This window comes from Phallusia mammillata, chromosome 6, assembly GCF_965637545.1.
Source record: "Phallusia mammillata chromosome 6, kaPhaMamm4.hap1.1, whole genome shotgun sequence".
NCBI lineage: Eukaryota > Metazoa > Chordata > Ascidiacea > Phlebobranchia > Ascidiidae > Phallusia > Phallusia mammillata.
The window spans coordinates 3608665-3628615 of NC_137257.1; the positions used below are offsets into that span (position 1 = coordinate 3608665).

General features: G+C 34.2%; 2 protein-coding genes across 2 annotated transcripts; one reads left to right on the forward strand and one right to left on the reverse strand.

Moving 5' to 3' along the window:
* Positions 1–485: 485 nt before the first annotated feature.
* LOC145232321 (ganglioside-induced differentiation-associated protein 2-like) lies at positions 486–7941 on the reverse strand. The gene is made up of 11 exons (XM_080096916.1): positions 7696–7941; positions 7105–7253; positions 6680–6802; positions 5911–6030; positions 5473–5549; positions 4978–5146; positions 4355–4520; positions 3808–3961; positions 2981–3175; positions 2074–2217; positions 486–1565 (listed from the first exon to the last, which is right to left on the reverse strand). Exons 1-11 carry the CDS (start codon positions 7851–7853, stop codon positions 1467–1469), a joined length of 1554 nt encoding a protein of 517 aa, XP_079953042.1. The 5' UTR covers positions 7854–7941; the 3' UTR covers positions 486–1466.
* A 397-nt stretch (positions 7942–8338) lies between these two features.
* On the forward strand, positions 8339–11427 carry LOC145232323 (interleukin-1 receptor-associated kinase 1-binding protein 1 homolog). The gene is made up of 6 exons (XM_080096917.1): positions 8339–8565; positions 9807–9959; positions 10090–10181; positions 10486–10599; positions 10809–11134; positions 11207–11427. The coding sequence occupies exons 1-5, from the start codon at positions 8452–8454 to the stop codon at positions 11116–11118; spliced, it is 783 nt and encodes a 260-aa protein (XP_079953043.1). The 5' UTR covers positions 8339–8451; the 3' UTR covers positions 11119–11134; positions 11207–11427.
* The last annotated feature ends 8524 nt before the right edge of the window (positions 11428–19951 follow it).

Consider the following 19951-nt stretch of genomic DNA (forward strand, 5'->3'; position numbering starts at 1 on the left):
GAACGATTGTAAGGGTAGGTAATTTTGTTTAAGTCAATGGTTTCATAAATCTGCTTACTGCAACAAGATAGCCAAGTGGTTAGCGCAACCGCTTTGTGTTCACAAGGTTGTAGGTTCTAACCCTATCTCTGTAGCTTGTGTTTCCCTCAGCAATAAACTTAAGTGGCATTGCTCCAACCCAGGGGTTCCCAATTGGTTGAACTAAATTGAGGCCACCAACTACCTAAGTCCAAAAAATTCAAATAAACAATGATTCAACGGACCTGTAATAAATCAGGCAGCTCCATTGCTGACTCATTGTGAGTATAACACATTTAGGCAGTGCCTGCCCACCAAGGATAAAAATGAAACAAACAAACTTTAAAATTCAAGCACACAGCATAATCTATACTGAGCCAAATTTTATCAAAACTTGCAAACATACCTTCTTACAGCTTGCCTAAAACTCTGCACATACATATCTGATAAATATATGTCACAAAAAATCACACTTGTCAACACTTGTTGTATTTTAAAGGTGATTGGAAACAGCAGTCAAATACATCACAGTTTAAATGAATGAACATTGGCAAAATGCGTACATGAATTTTACAATGCACCATAAGGATTCAGTGTTTTGCCAGTGTTAATTTGAACCTTGCAATACACGAAAAACAATAAAATGTATTACTAAGTTCAATCACATATGTCAATTGCACAGTGGGCATTTGCCATGGAGTACTATTACACATAATATAGGTCAGTTAAAGTGGCCAGAAATCACATATGGATAAGACAGATTTTATAAGTTTGTCTGTAAATGGTTTTATTCAATCATGAGCAAATTGAAAATCATTGCACTGACTATCAAGGTGAACATTCTAGTTGTCTTTAACACCATATAAGACAAGATTAAATTATTAATATATTTGCGCTTCAGTGCCTGCTAATGCACTCCTGCGGTAATCTTTGTAAACTCGTTTTGTCATGCATTAATGATTGTTGAATTCTCAAAAACATTCAATGATCATATGCACAGAGTTATTCAATTAAAAGTATCATTACAAGCGCACATGTAGGTGATCAATAAATTTTTTGATCTTTTAATGTCATTATTACCTTAACTTGCAATCACAATACAACATACCGAATGTTTTTTCAGTCTTTTCATATTAATAATCATTAAAGTCTTGCTATAGAACCATGTTAGGTAATCCTTTTGTCAATTATACTGTACTACTTGTGCATGGACATTTTAAACTCCATTTTACAAAACAAAAACACTTTTTGTCAAACTGGTCGATAGATTTTTTGGCTGCTTTTAAATGGCATAATGAACATTGGTCATATGTTTAAAAGTAGTCAAAACACAAAAATCAAGGATGCAAGTTTTTTCTAACATCTCCACTTATTTAAATCTCCTGAGTTGTTCACATTTATGTTCATCAAGTGCAAGCCAATTTTCTGTTGTTAAGTAAAGTAGTACATCATGATACTGCATACGGATTAACATAAGTCCTTCGAACTGTTGGCTGACGTTGAGTACGAGATCGATTTCGCATGCCAGGATAAATTGATGGGTTTGTCTAGGAACAAAAAAAGTCTTGATTAAATAAGAAGTGGACAACACATTAAATCTCTTAAAAAGGTTGCATGAATGTATTTCCTATGTGATACACTAGGCCAATAGTTCTCAAACTGTGCGTTGCGACGTCCTGGTGCGTCATTTCAATTTTCCAAGGGCATCACAGAATAGTTTCGTTTCGTGGCTTTTTGTGGTGGTTGTATCAATAAACAAAACTTTAATAATAAGTATCCTCATTAATATTTATTTGCTGGTGCGTCGCAAGACCAGAAAACTTTTTCAGAGGCGTCGCAACAAAAAAAGTTTGAGAACCACTGCACTAGGCTTTATTAAAAATTCAATGGAACTTTATCTAACTATGCGTTATTTGGAGTTAGGGCCTCTTGATATTTTTCTCTCATTTACCCTTTGGGAAACTTTGAGAACATAATTTTAGTTTCTGTACCACACTAATTTTGCTATAGGTGTTGTTGGTCACTTATTTAGGTTGGTTGGACTTATAAACATACCTGCATATCATGGTCCAGTATAAAGGGTGGAATATCGATTTGGTCGGCTGAAATAAACTGATATATTTGCGGGATGTTTTTAATAAACATGATCTTTCCTTTGATTGTGTTTGTGGAAAAAGTTGTGAACATCAAAGTAAAAACCTGAAACAACAAGCAGTAAATGTAAGGTTTGGAAATAACTTATTTTATTGACAATTCTAGGACTGTTGCAATGCCTCTAATAATTCAGTTTTCTTGTTTGGTCATTTTTCACCTTTGTGAAAGGCCTTTGTGAAATTTTTTTTTTCAAAATATCAGAACTGTAACTACAGTCCCTACACCTTATAAACACTTTAAAATTATAAGTTAGTGACTACTGCATGGTTATCTGAACATTCTTATCATACTTAAGTGCAAGACCAATATATTAATATTTGCCACACCAATGAAATACTTAGGAAATACACCAATGAAATACAAGACCAATATATTAATATTTGCCACACCAATGAAATGTTAACATAGCGACAGATTTAGTGGTTTTTCACACTGAATTTTCTTCATCTGATTTTAATGACCCTGAATCGTCGCGGTCGTTTTACTTGAAAGGAGATTTCAATAATAAGAAAAGAATTACCACACCAATGAAATACTTAGGTTTTATAAGTTACAAAAAAATCTAAAAAGTTGTTAAATAAGTGAATAAAATATGGCCAACAAAATCAAAGAGAGTAACATTACAACCAATATGCTTGCAAAGGCTTTCATCTAAAAATCTAGCTTTCAACATTTATCGTACTTAAGTACATCATACTTATTATTCAAACGTTTCGGCAATTAAAGCATGTCGCTTTTTACATCTATTTGGGCCGTTATTTTCACCATTAAACTTATGAACAGATCCGTATATAGTGTTACAACTTACTTTGCTCCAAAATGTTGGATGTACAATGTAGAGGTATTTGAGGTTTGTCTTGTAACGCTGGTCTAGTATGTCATATGCCTTACGAACAAACTTTTGTGGCACACGGTTGTGTTTTTGCGATTGAGAGTGGAAATAAACTATAGAGTACTTGTCATCGACGATTGAATCAAGGATGTGAATAAAATACAATAGTGCCTGAAAAGGTAAAATATGTTTTTAAGGATGTGATTTTATGTGGTATGTAGATGACAATGGTTAAAAGTCGCTTCAATTCATTAATCTGAAAAGACATCATCGAATGCAATCAATAAAGTGCATGATTGAATAAAATCAATGAATGAATTAAAAACTCAGTAAAGAGGTCCAACAAAATTTTTAAGAAATGTGCAAAAATATTTTTTGTCAAAGAATAAAATTAAAGTTCTTTTTTAGCATTTTATATTCATTTTAGCATTCACTATTGTTCTTGGATAAGCTACTTTCATGTCTAACCATGTGTACCTATCTTTTTAATACATGTTTCATTACAGTTTTAAGGGCCTAACAGTGTCAAAATTAAGGGCAATAAAGTTACACATCCTTAGAAACAAGCATAGTATGCCAGGCCAATTAAAGGTGTTATATCGAATCAAGCCTGCCCCGAAAGCATTCCCATATGGCAAGGCACAAGAATGCTTGGGCGACTGGCTTCATTCGGTATAACATGTTCAATGAGCCTGGCATAATATGATTTATGAGTATGCCAATGATCGCTGGTCTGCATGGACGTTTCAGGGCTGATCCCAGTGTGTATGTATTCATCTTAGGTCCTTAGAAACAAATGCTACCTGATCTAAGTCCAGATTTGGTACATTCATATACTTTGCGATAAGCACAACAACAGGTGATCCAGTGTGGTCTTCACCTGACAGGTATAGTGCATTTGTAGCAGCAATAGGTGACAAGTCATTTGTGCGGGCAAGTCTTAGCAATCTTCGGTATCTGTTAAAAATAAACATCTTCAGAACTTTTGATACAGCAAGGAAATATATGTTGCCTGGCCTAAAGCTATTTTTAGATTGTCTTGTAAACAGACATGATAATTTGATTAAAAAAATGCATTTACAAGTAAGATGTGTAAAATATAAATCATTTAATTTTTGTACATCATAAGGCCTATAGGTAAAAAATTTTTTTTTATAGAAGTTTATCTCTTTTGAGAAAATTTTAAAACATTGAAATTTGAACATTCACTTCTGATTAAATGTTATGTCAATGAACCAAACAAAATACAATGAATAATTTTTGAAGATGAAATAAACCCATAACAAAACAAAATATGCCAATTCATTGCCTAATAAAAGTTTACAAACAATTACAAATGTTGCATAATACATTCTCTCTTGTGCTCGTAGCATTTGGTCGTTGGTGAGCATTCGAAGTTGATGTCTCCTTTTCTCGTCATGATCGCCTGACATTTTTGTAAATGACAACTCGTTCATGTTCCCGGGAACAATCGATTCATCCGAAGTATCAGAGTTGCTGTCTGAAGTACTAGCATCTACATTGTGTGCAAACAATTACGAAAAAAGTGTGAGAAAATTTAAATGAAGTGTGCCCCCTTAGAAAAATAATGTTCCAAATTTGTATTCGTCAATGTATCACCAGTGGTGGGATTCATATGACTTTCGTGATAGAACCAGCTAACAAACAAAAAAATGAATCCCACCAGTGTGCATCACTATAATGTATGTTCAAAATGTACTACTTGATTTGGTTAAGTTTATTTTACTCAGTGAAACAAAATATATTGTTGAGATGTTATATAGCACTAAAAAGTGGGCATGAATAGCACAGACGCTCAATCTTGAGAAGTCACCATGTTTTAAGTCATTGTGCTACAGGAATTAACATTTAAAAGTTAAACAAGCTTTCTGAACCATTCAAGTCTACCAATATTCCATCTAATTGCTATGTAAGCTTAAAGCAGTCATTTTTGGTGAGTTTATTTGCATTACCAGCATCATTGTCCTTGGCTGATGCAAGGTCAGTAATTCTAATCTCTCGGTCAGGGTATAACACTTCGCCCCATTTGCCGACTTGGCAATCAGGAAGCAGATTAAAACTTCTGATTGCTTCCTGCGCCGACCGTGGAAAATAGGCTGGCAAAAGCATTGTGTACAGTTCCTACAGAAACAGTCTACATATTAAATACATCCCGCTTTGAGTAACAACACCATTGTAATGCTTGTGTACACATCTAACATACATATTGCAGCAAAAACAGTCCAAAAAATTACGATAAAATTCTATTTATTAATAACACAAAAATGCCAAATCTAACTTTGAATTTATTAAGTATAAAAGCTACAATGGCAGTTAAGCAGGGTAAGACAGCAATCTACATGTTCGATATATCAGGTTTTTATGAATAGATTTACATTGGGAGTATAGTTTAGTGAAACCATTCTGATCAACACAAAGTGCCAAAACTCATTGGCGCAGAGACTTACCCACTGGTCATCATCTACAACCAAAATCACAGCTTCAAGTTTTGTGGTCAGGTTGCACATACAACATCGTACAGTACCTGTATAATAATAAAAAAAAAAAAAATTAAATACAAAAATGTATTTTCAGCTAATGGTAAATTAAAATCTCAATTTCTTTTTCAAACAAGTGGTATCACAGGTAATATATAAATGCTTATGAAACAAAAATTGTTGTTACCATATTAAAATTTTTGTACTTTAATTTTTTTTGATATTTTTTTCAGTATCAGAAAGCATTTTTTATCACAGAGTTAAAAAATGATGGTTAAAGTATAACACAACATGTCATAAATTTGGCACAAAACAACTAAAACTAAGCCAAAAACGGGTTGGATAAGTTTGGTGGCAACTGTCCATGCATGCATGATTTGGTTTCAGTTCCTGACTGGTGACACTTACGTAAAGTGGCATTAACCATTTGCATTTCAATTTCCTTGTCCGCTGTCTTATACAGTGGAGTAATAGCAATTTTGCGATGGGACTGTTCCGTTGCAATTTGTATAGCACTGCGATTACAATCTAAAAAACAAAATTGATTTTCAGCTGATTTTTAAAAACTATTTTTCACAAAAATAGGTTGAAGTTAAACTACTTCTTTCTTAATACCAAATAATAACTAATTAATATTATATTTGGGCCAATATATTCACATGTTGTTGATTTTATTGACACAAACACCATGGATTTATATTGACTAGGCTGGCCTATATTAAACTGAAAATACATTTGTAAATCATCATAAATTTAACAAACAGATTAATTCATAGCATACCCAAACTTACAGGTGTTTTGTTGAAAAAATAACCAAAATACTTGAAAACATGGATTTTTAATAAATTTCCAAACTATTTACCTACATGTTTCTTTACATTAGTGGTTGAAAACTTGTTTAAAGGAGTTGTAAAACAGCATGTTATGATTAATCTAACAGCATTTCATGATAACCTGCACTGATGTAACAGTTAACAATGGCATACAGAGGGAAATGTAACCAAATTGGTTAAAACAATCTCATTCAACAACTTACTTTGTGAGTACCAACCACAAAGTAGTACCCACAGTTCAAATATTGACAAATGAGCTTACCCAGTTAGCAAACTATTTACTGCAGCCTGATTACACAAACCATTAGCTGGATTAGTAGTAAGTCTGTCTGTAATCAACTTACTATGTACAGCCGTTTCAACCCCTGTTAGAAACTTGTCTGTTATGCGTGGTTCCATAACATGGATCAAACTCTTACATGCCATGTTGTATGAATCACCGATGCACACTGTGCCTGTACGAATGTCTGGACAAATAAAATTACACACTAAACGTAAACCAACATACATTTTTCTCATACAAAATATGGGTTTATGAAGCACAGATAAATTTCTACAAACGACTTAATTCCACATACTTCTTGGTATTGAAACGAAACTTAAAACAGCTACATTAAACATCCTTTACATTAGGTAAATCGATTGAAATTTAAATTTGGATTGAAACGTATTTTCATATAGGCTCTTACAAATTTACATTGTACATCTCTACATACACAGTATTGAGTACGTTAAAACAAAAGACTCAATTGAAATTTGTTTAACGTACCTCCAGACTCTATAATATCATCAAGGTTATTTTCAAACCCTGGTCCGGCAGCTTCACAGATTTTGATGGCAAATGGAGTTTCTTTAAGCAAAACTTCATTAATCGGCAGGATGAGGCAATCCACTTCTAAACATGCAGCATTCCCCTTCCTGAAAAATGAATTAAAATACATTTAAAAATGGCCACGAACGAAAACTTTTGCATATTGCTAAGTGTTTACCTATTACAGAGACATACACTTTATAACAAGGATTATCTCTTGGTTGCAAAATTTACCAATTAAAGATACCAAAACAAATGACACAGGCATATGTTGAAATCAGTGATATGCACTCATTACAAATATGTGCTTACTGTCCAAGTAAATTCATAAAGTATTTTGTAACAGATTTGATACACTTTAAACAAATACAATAAAAACTTGACATAAAAAACACAGAATTATTTTTGTTAAATTGCAACTGTAATACGAAGCATTTTTAACTTTATAACAAGTAACAGTTATCATTTTCCAAATACGTTGGAAACAGGATTTACACTACAGCAGTATTAAAAGAAATAAAAACAATAATAAAATAAATTTATATTCACCATAGGTAAAGTTTTTCATTTAGGTTTTCAGAAACACTGAAACTAATTTGTGATTGTGAATTTGGGAAATTATCAGCTGCTAACTGGTCTGTCACATCAGAACAATCTTTCCATGAGGTTAGATCACTCAAACTGACACGACCCTCTCCTTCCATCATTGTATTCAATTATATATATTCCATTTATGTTTCATAAACGTGTTGCAAAAATGTTATCCACAAAAACTGTTAAGACATAGCAATTGCAAACAAATGCAGTTAGTTTCAACTTTCAAGTATATTATAGATCTTTTCAAATTGACATTATCGCAAAAATTTAAAGAAATGAGGCACCACAAGTACTACGTAAATCAAAAATAGAAACTAAAGTTTTTTACGTAATGTTTTTTTTTATCAGCTGATCGCTAATCCTAATCAACAATAAATTGACCTTTGCCCTTTCTCTTTGAGTACTTTAACATAACCACTGTAGGATTTTTTCACACTGTAACTTATGACAATACAATTTTATTAACACCGTAACCAGTTGTTCTGCATAAGGCTTTTAAAAATCATATTAATTTTATTTATTTCAATATTGGATTTAACTTTCTGAAAAGCTAAGCCGTTGCTTTCTGGCTGAAAATGTTCTTGTAGTGGTGCAGTTTATTTATCACAAAGAGACATAGTTCGATTTGAAAACAACAACTGCCACCAACGAGTAAATCGTGCAAAAATTGCAAATGTTTCTTGTTTAAGAATCAAGACAAACGAAATAATGTGTTCGAAGAGGCGTGGATTTGATGCAAGTCACGTATTTGCCAATCTATCACCACGAATTATAACAGCTAACGATGACAATGTTCATGAAAAACAGAAGCGAAAAGTTGAAGTGAGTATTCGTCTGGTTTATGATTCCGCGTCCAATTAAAATGTTGTCATTACTTAACGGCAAAACCATTATTTAGTGTTACGATCTCAAGTTCAAATAATATTGTGCATTATTATGAACATTGCACTTATGTTTCAAAATTTTATTCCATATTTTGTGTAACATTTAGGATAACACTAAAAGCAGAAAAACAGAAAAGCAGGAAATCAACACTAAAAGCAGAAAAGAAAGGAAAGGCAGAAAAAAGGAAATTTGTGTTTTCTAAAAGAGGGAAACAAAAATTGCAGAAAAAACAGGAAAAGAGTGAAATTTCGGGTGACACTAAAACGCTGAATGGGCGGAATGGAGGGCGGGACGTCGCGGGAGATGGCGGGACGTCGTGAAAACCGCTAAATATCGGGTTAAATTGCTGACGGTTGGAGCTATTAAGGTTGGGATAAGGTTTTATAATAGAAAATCATTAAAAAAATTCCGCCGAACACTACATTCCGCGCCCGAAACGTCCCGCGACGTCCCGCCATAGCATTTTTGCCTAATGTCAGGAAATAGTTGAATAAGTTTTAGGCAGGGACATTTTTTGATTCATATACTATTATAAAACCTCAACCTAACCCTAATAGCACTAACCGTCAGCAATTTACCCGATATTGAGCGGTTTCCGCGACGTCCCGCCCATTCAGCGTTTTAGTGTCTCCCGAAATTTCTTGTTAAATAAGATTTAGAAATACGAAAAGCAGAAAAAAGGGGGAATTGTTTCTTTACATTTTTATGAAGTTGTAACTTGTAAAAGCATTTATAAGCGATGTAATAGCATTCTACGTCAATTGTGCGGAAATACAGAAAATCAGGAAATGTTTCTGTGTTTGTTTACTTTACTGTATAACTTTCAACTCATATAATCACATCATAATCGATGTGGAAAGGAACTAGATTGCTTTTGGTTTTTATGAGTTTTAAAGGCATCAAAACAAATAAAAAAATTTCTGCTTTTACTGTTATCCTAACTTTTTTTTTAAATTTTTTTGTCGTTTGGACTTTCCCTTCTTTTCACTTATAATCAAACTTGTATTTCTTTCTTTTTTATTACTCAGTAATATTACTTTTTATATTACTTTTAATATTACTTTTATTACTTTTTATTACAAACTGAACATAATTTTTGATGTTGGTATACAAAGTTTTTTGCATACCTTTTGCATATACAAGAATGACTTTTTTAAGCTTGAATATGCTTGTTTTAGGTATCTGGTTCTGCCGAATTCACTGTACCCCCTGATAGATGCATTCTTACTATTGTCATCAAAAACAAGAAAGAACAAGCAGCAGATGCTAAAGCCAGTGTTGAAAGAAGGCTTGAATACATTGTGCAAACATTACTCAACAATGGACTACATGTATGAGCTATTTACAATAGTCAATTAAATAGCTTTTACTCTTTTGTATCCATTTAAATTTAGTAAACATGTTTTAGTTTGTAGTCTTGTTTAAACGACTATGATTAAATTGAAATATTTTTGTTTGCAGAGTTGTGATGTTGAAGTGACAAAGAACCTCAGTCGACCAACCGGTCGCAATTTGTACCACATGGAAGCTCAAGTGGATGCTGTGTTTACAAAGTACGACTATGTTTGTTTGGTTGTGACAATGAAGAAGTTGGATAAATTATTATTATTCGGCCAGATAAACAAAAAACAAACAAGTTGAATAGCTCTCAACCACACATTTCAGCTTGCTTTAAAAAATTTTTTTATATTTACTTTTTCTTTTTTAATGAAAAGCTATATTTTGTAAATATATATATGTCTTTTTTTGTTTTTGTTTTTTTGTAATTGTTTTTTTGCAACTCAATTGATGACCAAAACCTTTGTTTTTTACTGCATTATTACATAAATTGTTTAACATTTGATTTTTTATCTACAGTGACCTCCAAAAGTGTTTGTCAGTGAGTAATTTGTTCATTGAAAAATTGGACAACTGTGTCACTGTGCTTCCCCCTATACTGAAACATGATAAACAGCGATTGGAATCTACAAGGTAGGAGTTTAGTGATTCTGGCTGTATGACTTTCTTTGAATCAACTTACAACTGTTGGGCTAATATTTTATGCGTTGGGATAAGCTTGATGCTATCACAAGGCTTAGTATCAAACAGTTTTGATTTTTCGTACAGAGAGTGGTGTTAAAAGTGATGATGCCTAATGCTTGACTCCCCCTGAAATTTCTAAATATATAAACATGTTTTAGAAAACAAGCTTGTCTTACTGCACTTGCCAATGCCCGCCAGAAGGCGCTAGAGGTGTGCAGACTTCTCGGCCAAACCATGGGCCGTCCTATCAACGTCACAGAAAACATTGTGCGTGAATGGAGGGGCAGTGGTGCGACACCAAGCGACGAGCCCCCCGAGTGTGCCGAACCCCCTTTGCCGACCGTCGAGGAGGTGATGACGTCAGGGCCGATTGATGTGCAACGACGCGTGACTGAACAAAGCATCACCGTACGGGTTGACGTCACTGCTGTGTTTGAAATTCGCGCCAAACTCGAAAAAAACAAATGACGACGTCATCGCTGGAGTAAGGTTTTTGCCGGTTTCTGGTATAATACATAGTGGTAACTGAAGGCTTATTTTATTACTTGTTTTTCAGAATCATTTTTCGCAAATTTGATACAAAATCTTGATGTACGTCTTTGCATTTGCTCATCGTGGTCGGACTTGTTTAGCTTCCTGATTCCAATTTTACTTGAAGGAATTTGGTCAATGAACTGCTTTGTTAGTCATTTGTATTTTTGTAATATGTCATTCTTAACACTGTTATTGGTACTTGCACATAGATAGATATCTATAATACATTACTTTATTACTTGTTTCGTTTGTCTACGTGATTTGAAAGAAAACGGTTTCCCTTGTTATTGGCCGATTACGGCAATTAACCAACCTAAATATTTCCTCTAAAGTCAAAAGTGACAAAAAATTATACCAAACTTTATTAAAAAATGATTCTTTGTAAATCCTTTTTCACTACAAAATTTTATGCGTTTCTTTCAATTTTGATGACAAAATACTTCCCTCTCCGTTTTTTTTTTGGTCCCTCAAGACTGTATCAAGCAATGTTCTCCAATAATTTAGTACCTGTTTTTTGGGGTGCATCTTGACAGCAAAGACTAAAATTCGAGTTGCATCTCTTTTGTAACAATTTTTCTGATGTCAAATCCATTTTGAAACTTTTAAATTGACTCATCGTGTTTTGGAAAGGACTCAAGTAATTCGAGATTCCCAACACACGCGTAGCGCATGTAGGCTTATTTTTACACCATTTGGGGGTCGAAACATACTTCAATCCTGTGATCTCCGGCCTGTCTGTCAAACATTCAAAGGTAATTTGAGCTAACGCGATGTTGTGTTATCCAAGCAGTTATGCGCACAAGCTTGATATAGGCCTATTCACCAGGAGTGCTTTGAGGTTTACCAGATGTATCAAATGTTATTGTCAGCTCTGCAGCCGAACGAACTCTGCAGCAGTTACACATTAGCTTTGTGTAAGGGTGGTAGGCTACGTTTTTTATTGATAGTCTAAAATATGTCACTAACAGGGATTTCGGAGAAGTTAAGTAGTCTATCCTTGCAACAAGACTACCCTGGTTACTGGCTGATTATTGAGAATGAAGTAAGTTGTATATATGAATGTGTTGACACGTTACATTATACAAGAATAAAAAACTTTTGAGGTACCTGAAGGTATATAGGCCCGGAAGGTAATACGGCCACTGCTCATATTTTTTGATATACAAGTAAATATGTTTCTATTTTGATCTAATTTTAAAATATATGCGAACTTGCAATGACTTGCAAGGTTTTGGACCCGCAAGTTCTGTATATTAGTTGCTGCTCCAAATTTGAAAGTGTTTGTTAACAACTTTTTATTATTTTTTGAAAAAGTTTTGGCTACAAAAATAGGAATGTTTTGTTGTCGGAATGAAATCTTTTTAGGATATATCAGTGTGGGGTCATTTTGGTTAGATTGGAGCATTTTCGATGTTTTTATTTTTACAAACTTTCATCCTACAAGACAAAACTTGCAAACGTTCTCAAAATCTGGTGAATGTTTACAATTGACCTCTACAACCACAAGCCAAATTTGGTCTGGAACTCTTAAATGTTTTTTTTTTCAGTTACACGCAATAGTTTTGTTAGGGGCCCTTGTTACCTGCAGGTACCTTACCATGCCAATCGTTCGAATCAGTTTTCGAAAACGCTAATTGTCTACTTTTTTGTAGGTAAAAGATCGAGACATTACATATCGTAAGTGGAATGAATTACCACACTACAAATCGCGTGAACAGGAAAGATGGATCATTCTAAAAAACGGGAGTTCTGTCATTAAATTAAATGATTGCGATGGAACAAGACTGGTTTCATTTCATTACCCTCCTTTGGGCCTAAAAACCTTGTTTCGTTTTTGAAAAAAGGTTTTGCACAGATTTACGAAGAGTGTGATGATCAACTTGTGAGCCAAATGAAACTAGATGATGAAACGTTTCAGCAGTTCGTATTAATTAAAATTTTAAACTTGAAAATTGGACTGGAACATTTATTTAGAGAGTGTCGTCGTGAAGACCAAGATACCATGTACAAGATCTGGATATATGCAGCATCAAAAGACGGCAAAACGAACATTGGCTTGTATGTATCCTCGTAAAAATGATTCCAAAATAAACGTGTAATTACCCACAGGGGTTTCAAAATGGCATATGTCCAACTATCGTAATATGTTTAAACGTGAGAATAATGGTAAACGAGTCAAAAGAATTGAAACCAAAATTCCGTAACACTTTGTAAAGGAATAAAAAACCGCTCTAAGCAAAAAAAAATTAAATAAGTCAGCAATGAACTGCAGCAAAATCGTGCATTTTTGTGATAATAAAACAGATTTATTTTCAGCCAGCTCAGTGCGAAGTATCGTGAAATGATCAGAATGGAAGGAGTAGTGACACATAGAAGACGCTATACAAAAAAACAACCGGTAACTATAACATAACGATACTTAATTTGTGCAGAACTTTTTCCGCACAAACAAATGTTTACCGTTTCAACGCTTTTTGAACATTTCCCATTTTTTTAAGTGGGAAAACTTGTTTTTTGAGCTTTATTATTAACTTCCCTAGTTCGCCTTGGGCTTTTCTGCGTTTCATTATTTTGATAATAAAACTTTGCTAAATTTTTGACACCAGCAAATTGAAAGGGCCTGGTGGTTTGTACCAGCTTTTTGAAATGAATAAGTAGACCTAAATAAATCTCAAGGGCTTGTGACAAAACGCCCTTGACATCAAAATTAGCTTTACTGATAAAAAAAAATACCGACAATAAACTAATCCCCTTCAACCAACCAACCAAACACGAGGGTTAGGTTGATCAATAAACAACTTGAACTGTCCATTTATTTTAATTTCTTTGCGAACATTTTAGTCACGTACATCTTTTTATGTTGACAGATTCCCCTCAACCTGAAAGATTTACAAGGCAGACATTTAGTTAATATACTAATAAAACTTTCTGATGGGGAAAAGAATCAGATGTATAGGCTATGTTCAAAATCGAAAAACAAAATTTATTCAAATTAAACTGGAAAGGCAAAGGAAATGGGGTTGTGACTTTTGACCCCGATAATGAAAAGATTTCTCCAAATTGGGAGATTTTGAGCCGAAGCACACTACAATGCGGTTTTGCTGCCGATTACAAAAAGTTTTTAATCAGTCTCTTCTCTGATTTAGATGCAGATGAAATATCTAAAGACCGAAGCTTCCAGGCATTTGTTCTGCTTCAATTTGAAATCGCGAGAAGGCCGGCTAAAGCTGATGATGATGATAGGTTATGCAGGAGCGAGGTTAAACATGGGATAAACATCGCAATAAGGATCGACGAAAACAAATATTATGGTTTTATGACTCAAATGTTTATGGGTGATAGACGGCGGAAATATTATAAGCTTTTAAAGAAGTAAGAAGTTCAATTTTGGTTCTGATTACAAGTTTGTAACTACTCTTAACCGATGTTGTGTTTACCGAGCTCTAAAGTAATGCAATGATACATTTGCTCTTGAAGTTGTTTGTTTGTTCGCAACACACGCATTTATTTACTCCACAAATTTACCGTGTACGTTTGTTACAGTCGCAAAGACTTCGAAGATGAACTTAAACGGCTGGAAGAGAAATTAGTATTTTAGTGCACGCAACACATAAAACAATTTTTTTTTATGAAGTGTGACGTCCCCTCGTGACTTTTAGACGCAGACACCTTCGAAAAACGTCACTGATTTGAAGCAAGACGTACGCGTCACTCATTTTTAAACGATTTTATATTTTACATTAGATGTGTTTGCAGCTTGATATCATCTCTCATCATGTGTTTGTGCATTTAGTGGCCACAGTGTATTGTAACGTACTTTGTAATGCCTTATTTGAGTTTAGGTTATTTAACACAAGTTAAGTCTAAAATTTAATCCTGTTATATGCCTTGTAAAACACCGTTATATGCTTTGCACTTTATTACTGCGTTGCATACATCCGCTTATGAATGTTAATGTGTATTTTGATTAGCGTGTTCGATCTATTTTTTTCTGTTCAGAATATTGCTGAAGTAAATGTTGATTTGTGTGTTTTGTGTTTTAGCCTAGTACTCTTTTATGCACATAGAGTTTAATCGGTTTGTTTTCAACTTTTGTTTTTGCACTTACACTGGTTTGATGTGTCACAAATTTCACCCGCCTATGTTCTGATTTTGAGATGCAAATGTACATGTTATTTTAAGTTTACCTAAGAAATGTTCAAAACTTTATTTCGGAGATTAAGTTTGCGACCATATTATGTTTTATTGTGGCTTCGTAAGTGCTATATAATTTCTAGTTTCTTGTGTTTTTTTACCATCTTTTGAAAACTTGAACCCGTTTTTGTACTTGTCTTTGCAACTCATTCTTGAAATGGTGGTACAGATGTAGTGACGTGATAGAGCATCATTGTCACTGTTATCGTCTCACCTTTGTTACAACATTTCTAGTTTCTTTTTGTGGTGGCTTAACAAAAAAATGTTTTTATTTTGTACAGAAGTAGAAACTTAAATAACGCAACTTTGACTGTAAATTCATATTTGCTAGACTCTGACCAGATGGGCTTTTAGTCTACCTGTACCAATCAAGTTTTGTACAAAGTTTGCGTAGTCGGGTCTTGCTTGGACTTGTAATATTAACACTAGACAAGTCCCAACGCAACACAACGGTAATTGCAGTGGCGCGTCGCAGTATTTTAACAAGACCCACCCATTGGCATTTACCCACTAAATAAGGGCAACGCTGCGACAGTACTATTAAGTTATTTGAGTGAGTTAAAGTAAGTCCCTTGCCCTAAAATAGTGAGTTAAAGTAAGTCCCTTGCCCTAAATTCCGTGTTTAAAAATTGTGGGATGGTTCAAGAGGGTCCATGAAGGCAAAATTTTGAGCAATCGCCATTTATAGCTTTACATGAACCTTATGTTGGAGTCAATACCCTTTAGTTTTTTTAAAATAATTTGTTACTTTCTATCAACAGGTTAAGAACTGGTTTTAAGAAAAAATACGAATAAATCTAACCATTTCAAGCAATATTGAACATAACGTTTGTAAAGTCAGCAAGAGCTTCGTGCACAAAAAAATAACGCAGGGAAATGAATAAATATGATTATTTGTTATATGCTGCAATACGACAATGCAGCCACAAGGAACATAAGAAATTTTTTTCAACATAAATGAAGCACGAACACGTATGAAGCAAGTGGTGCTCGGTACCAAAGCGGGACTTGAAACGTTTAAACCTCTATTCTAAAAGGTTACCAGAATCACCATGCGGTTTTAAATAGCACAAAAACATTTACAATTTCAAAACGCTTATACGATATTCGTCAGTGATGTTAGACCATCACGTGGTTTTGTGATTGTCGGTTTCAATACCTGCTAGAGCCAATTTAAGAGCATGTATTAAACCCAATCAGCACCCTGTCAATGTGGGGCAGGAACTTGGTCGAATGCCTGACCTATATACAGAGATGAAAAACCCATCAGGATTCCTCCCTTGGAGTGTCCTGGGTTCGAACCGTGAAAAAATACTGTCAATGTGGAACCCAAATGACTGGATTTGTTGGACCGAAGATATTGATCCTAACGTTTAGTAGGCCTATGTGTTGTCATGTTAAACATTGTTATTTCATGCACATGAAAAATGTTTCGCATATATCTAAAACATGCTTAGTTCGACTTTTATTGTGTTTAGACTTATCTTTTTCTGATGTGTGAGGTTTTTTGGTGGTGGGGTCTAGAAATATTTTGTGCCTATAGATTCGATTGGTTTGTTTAAAGTATTTTGTGTGAACTTTTTTATCCGCTAATAGCGTTTTTTGTTTTGTTTTGGGAATCAAACGTACATACATTTTCGCGATGCAGTTAAAAGACGCGTGACAATAAAACATCATTCGCGTGTTGACGTGACACATATATTCACGTCATTTAACTTTGTTTAGTGGTTTGTAGATATTTGTGAGCTGGATACGTCATAAGTTTTTCGCTACACTCTGACCAGGTTTGCTTTCGACCAACCAATCAATATTTGTACAAATATTGCGTATTATAGGTTCTTGCTTGGACCTGCCGTATTGACACTGGACAAGTCCTAACACTATACAGCGTTGTAGTTATGCGTCGTTAAATATGGGCAACATTTTAACAAGAGCGTCTCATTCGCATTTAGTTACCAACGACAATGCTAAACGAACGAAGTTAGCTTAGTGAGTTATGATGGTTCCCAACCTAGGGGTTGAAGATGGTTTCAGCAGAGATGGCAAAATGTTGAAGCAAGTTGCCACAAAGAGCCAACCCAATGTAAGGGTCCGTTCTACCAAAAGGTTGAGAACTGGCCTAAAACGAGGTCTGTTAGTAGTCCCTTAAAGGATTTAATGTTACCTAAACGCCCGAAAACGATTTGTCGAGTTAGTGTTGTTCTCGTTTGGCGGAAAAAGGACTTTTGGACTGCTTTAAAACCACCACGTTAGTAAACAAGCACAGCAACACTTTAAGGCCTGCTAGTAAATTCCTGTAAATATTAGAAAGGTTGTAAAGTTTTCGTAATGTCAAATCGGTTTCGAAACAGTTAGGCGTCCTTTATAAAAGCTTTTTCTTTATTTAATCGGTAGTTTGAAATTCCAAGCACACGCGCAGCAAATTGGTTTGTTTTTTTTATCTGCCAATCATTTGACCTCTGGCGGGTCTGTTAATTATCGACCAGATGTAACAAATTTTATTGCCACCTATACTGCCTAAAGAAGTTTTTGGTTCCACATTGCAGCTTTGTGTGGGGGCAAAAGGTTGCGTTTAATGATACTTTGAAGTATATTGCTCAATTTGGAACAATAAGAGATGTCACTAACAGGAATTTTGGAGGGGATCAGTGATCTGTCCTTGAACAGCAATGACGATTGTTACCAGCTGGTTATTGGAGATAATATAAGCATTGTGTGTGAATGTGTTGACGCGTTACATTATACAAAATTGTTTTCGAGAACATTTATTCCTTTTTTGTAGCAATATGTTGAAGACATTACATCTCGTGAGTGGAAAGAATTACAGCATTACGAATCATATAAAGAAAAGAGTTGGATCATTACAAAAAACGGGTGCCCTGTCATTGAATTAACTGAAAACAATGAAATACCTCGGGTTGCATTTTATGGCTTTGTACAACCCCTTGACAAAAAAGTCTTAACACTTGAAGATGCTGTTTCGTTTTTAAATATGAGATTTGCAGCGATTTACGAAAAGTTTGATTATCAACTAGTGAGCGAAATGAAACTAGATGATGAAAAGTTTCAGCAGTTCGTGTTTATTAAAATTTTTAACTTGGAAATTGGATGGGAAGATTTCTTTGAAGAATGTCTCCGTGAAGACCAAGATACCATGTACAAGATCTGGATAAACGCAGCATTAAAAAACGTCAATAAAGACGTATTCTGGTATGAATACCAAAAACGTAAAGATTCTAAAATAGGAGTATAATTCGTAATTAAAGTAGGGTTTTAAAATAGCATGTGTCCAACTATAGTAAGCATATGTATTAACAAGATATTTGACTGAAAGTAAGTAAAATAGTTTCAAAACATTTGCTAGCATAATTTCCTTAACATTTATTTACAACGAAAAAATGCTGTAACCAAAAAAATATATTAACAAACTGCAGTATTTATCTTAAAATTGTAATGCTAAGTTATAAGTTTTCTAGTGAACTTCGTCGAAAGTATTCTGACATGTTTAAAAAGGAACTAGCAGTGGTGCAGAAAAGATCATACACATTAACAGAACCGGTAATTATAACATAACAAGAGCTGATTTTTAGAAACGAACAATTTTCTTTACAGATTGAGGTAACTTGGTTTTTGACTTTCACTATTTAAATAATAAAACTTTGATTAAATTTTTCGGTTTATTAGTCTAATTTTAAAAATTCAATATGCCCTACTCCATGGATCATAGTTTTCTATGAAATATCACTTTGCTATTTTTTTTTGTCTTCAACCAGCCTGTAAGATCCCTCCTGATTTGCGTACCAGTACTCTGGTGTATACCAGAATGTGGTAATACGTCAATCACCTTTTTAACTTAATTGTCTCAAATTATCTTGGGATAAAAAACAGCTTTTTTAATAAATAAACCGACAATTTAGTGATGTCCCTTTGACCAACCAACCAAAGGATTTTAGTGTTTAACAAACATTTTGAACTGTATATTTATGCAATGTAAAACATTTTCGAAAACATGTGCATTTTTTAACGTTGACAGATATGTTACCAACTGGACAGATGCAGAGGCGGAGAACTAGTTCAGAAACTAACAGAAGTTTCCGAGTCAGGACAGAATCAAAAGTTTATGTTTCAAATCAACGATCAAAACTTATTCAAAATCAACTGGAAAGGCAAAGGAAATGGTGTTGTGACCTTTGACCCCGATTATGAAAGTTATTTCCCAAAGTGGAAGTTTTGGTTCAAAAAACACTCCGATTCGGCTTTGCAGCTAAATACTACAAGTTTTTAAATGATACCTTTAAAGATCTAGATGATGTTAAATTATCCCATGACCGAAACTTCCAGGCTTTCGTTCTCCTTCAATTTGAAATCGCGAGAAGGACAAATATTCCACACGTTTACCAACCTACACAAAAAGACAGGCTTAGTAGGAGAGAGGTTAAGGATGGAATAAACATTGCAATTATGATCGACGAACAAAAATACTATGATTTCATGACTCAGATGTTCAAGAGTGACAAGGGGCGAAAGTTTTATAAGCTTTTACAGAAGTAAGAAGTTTAATTTTGGTACGGGT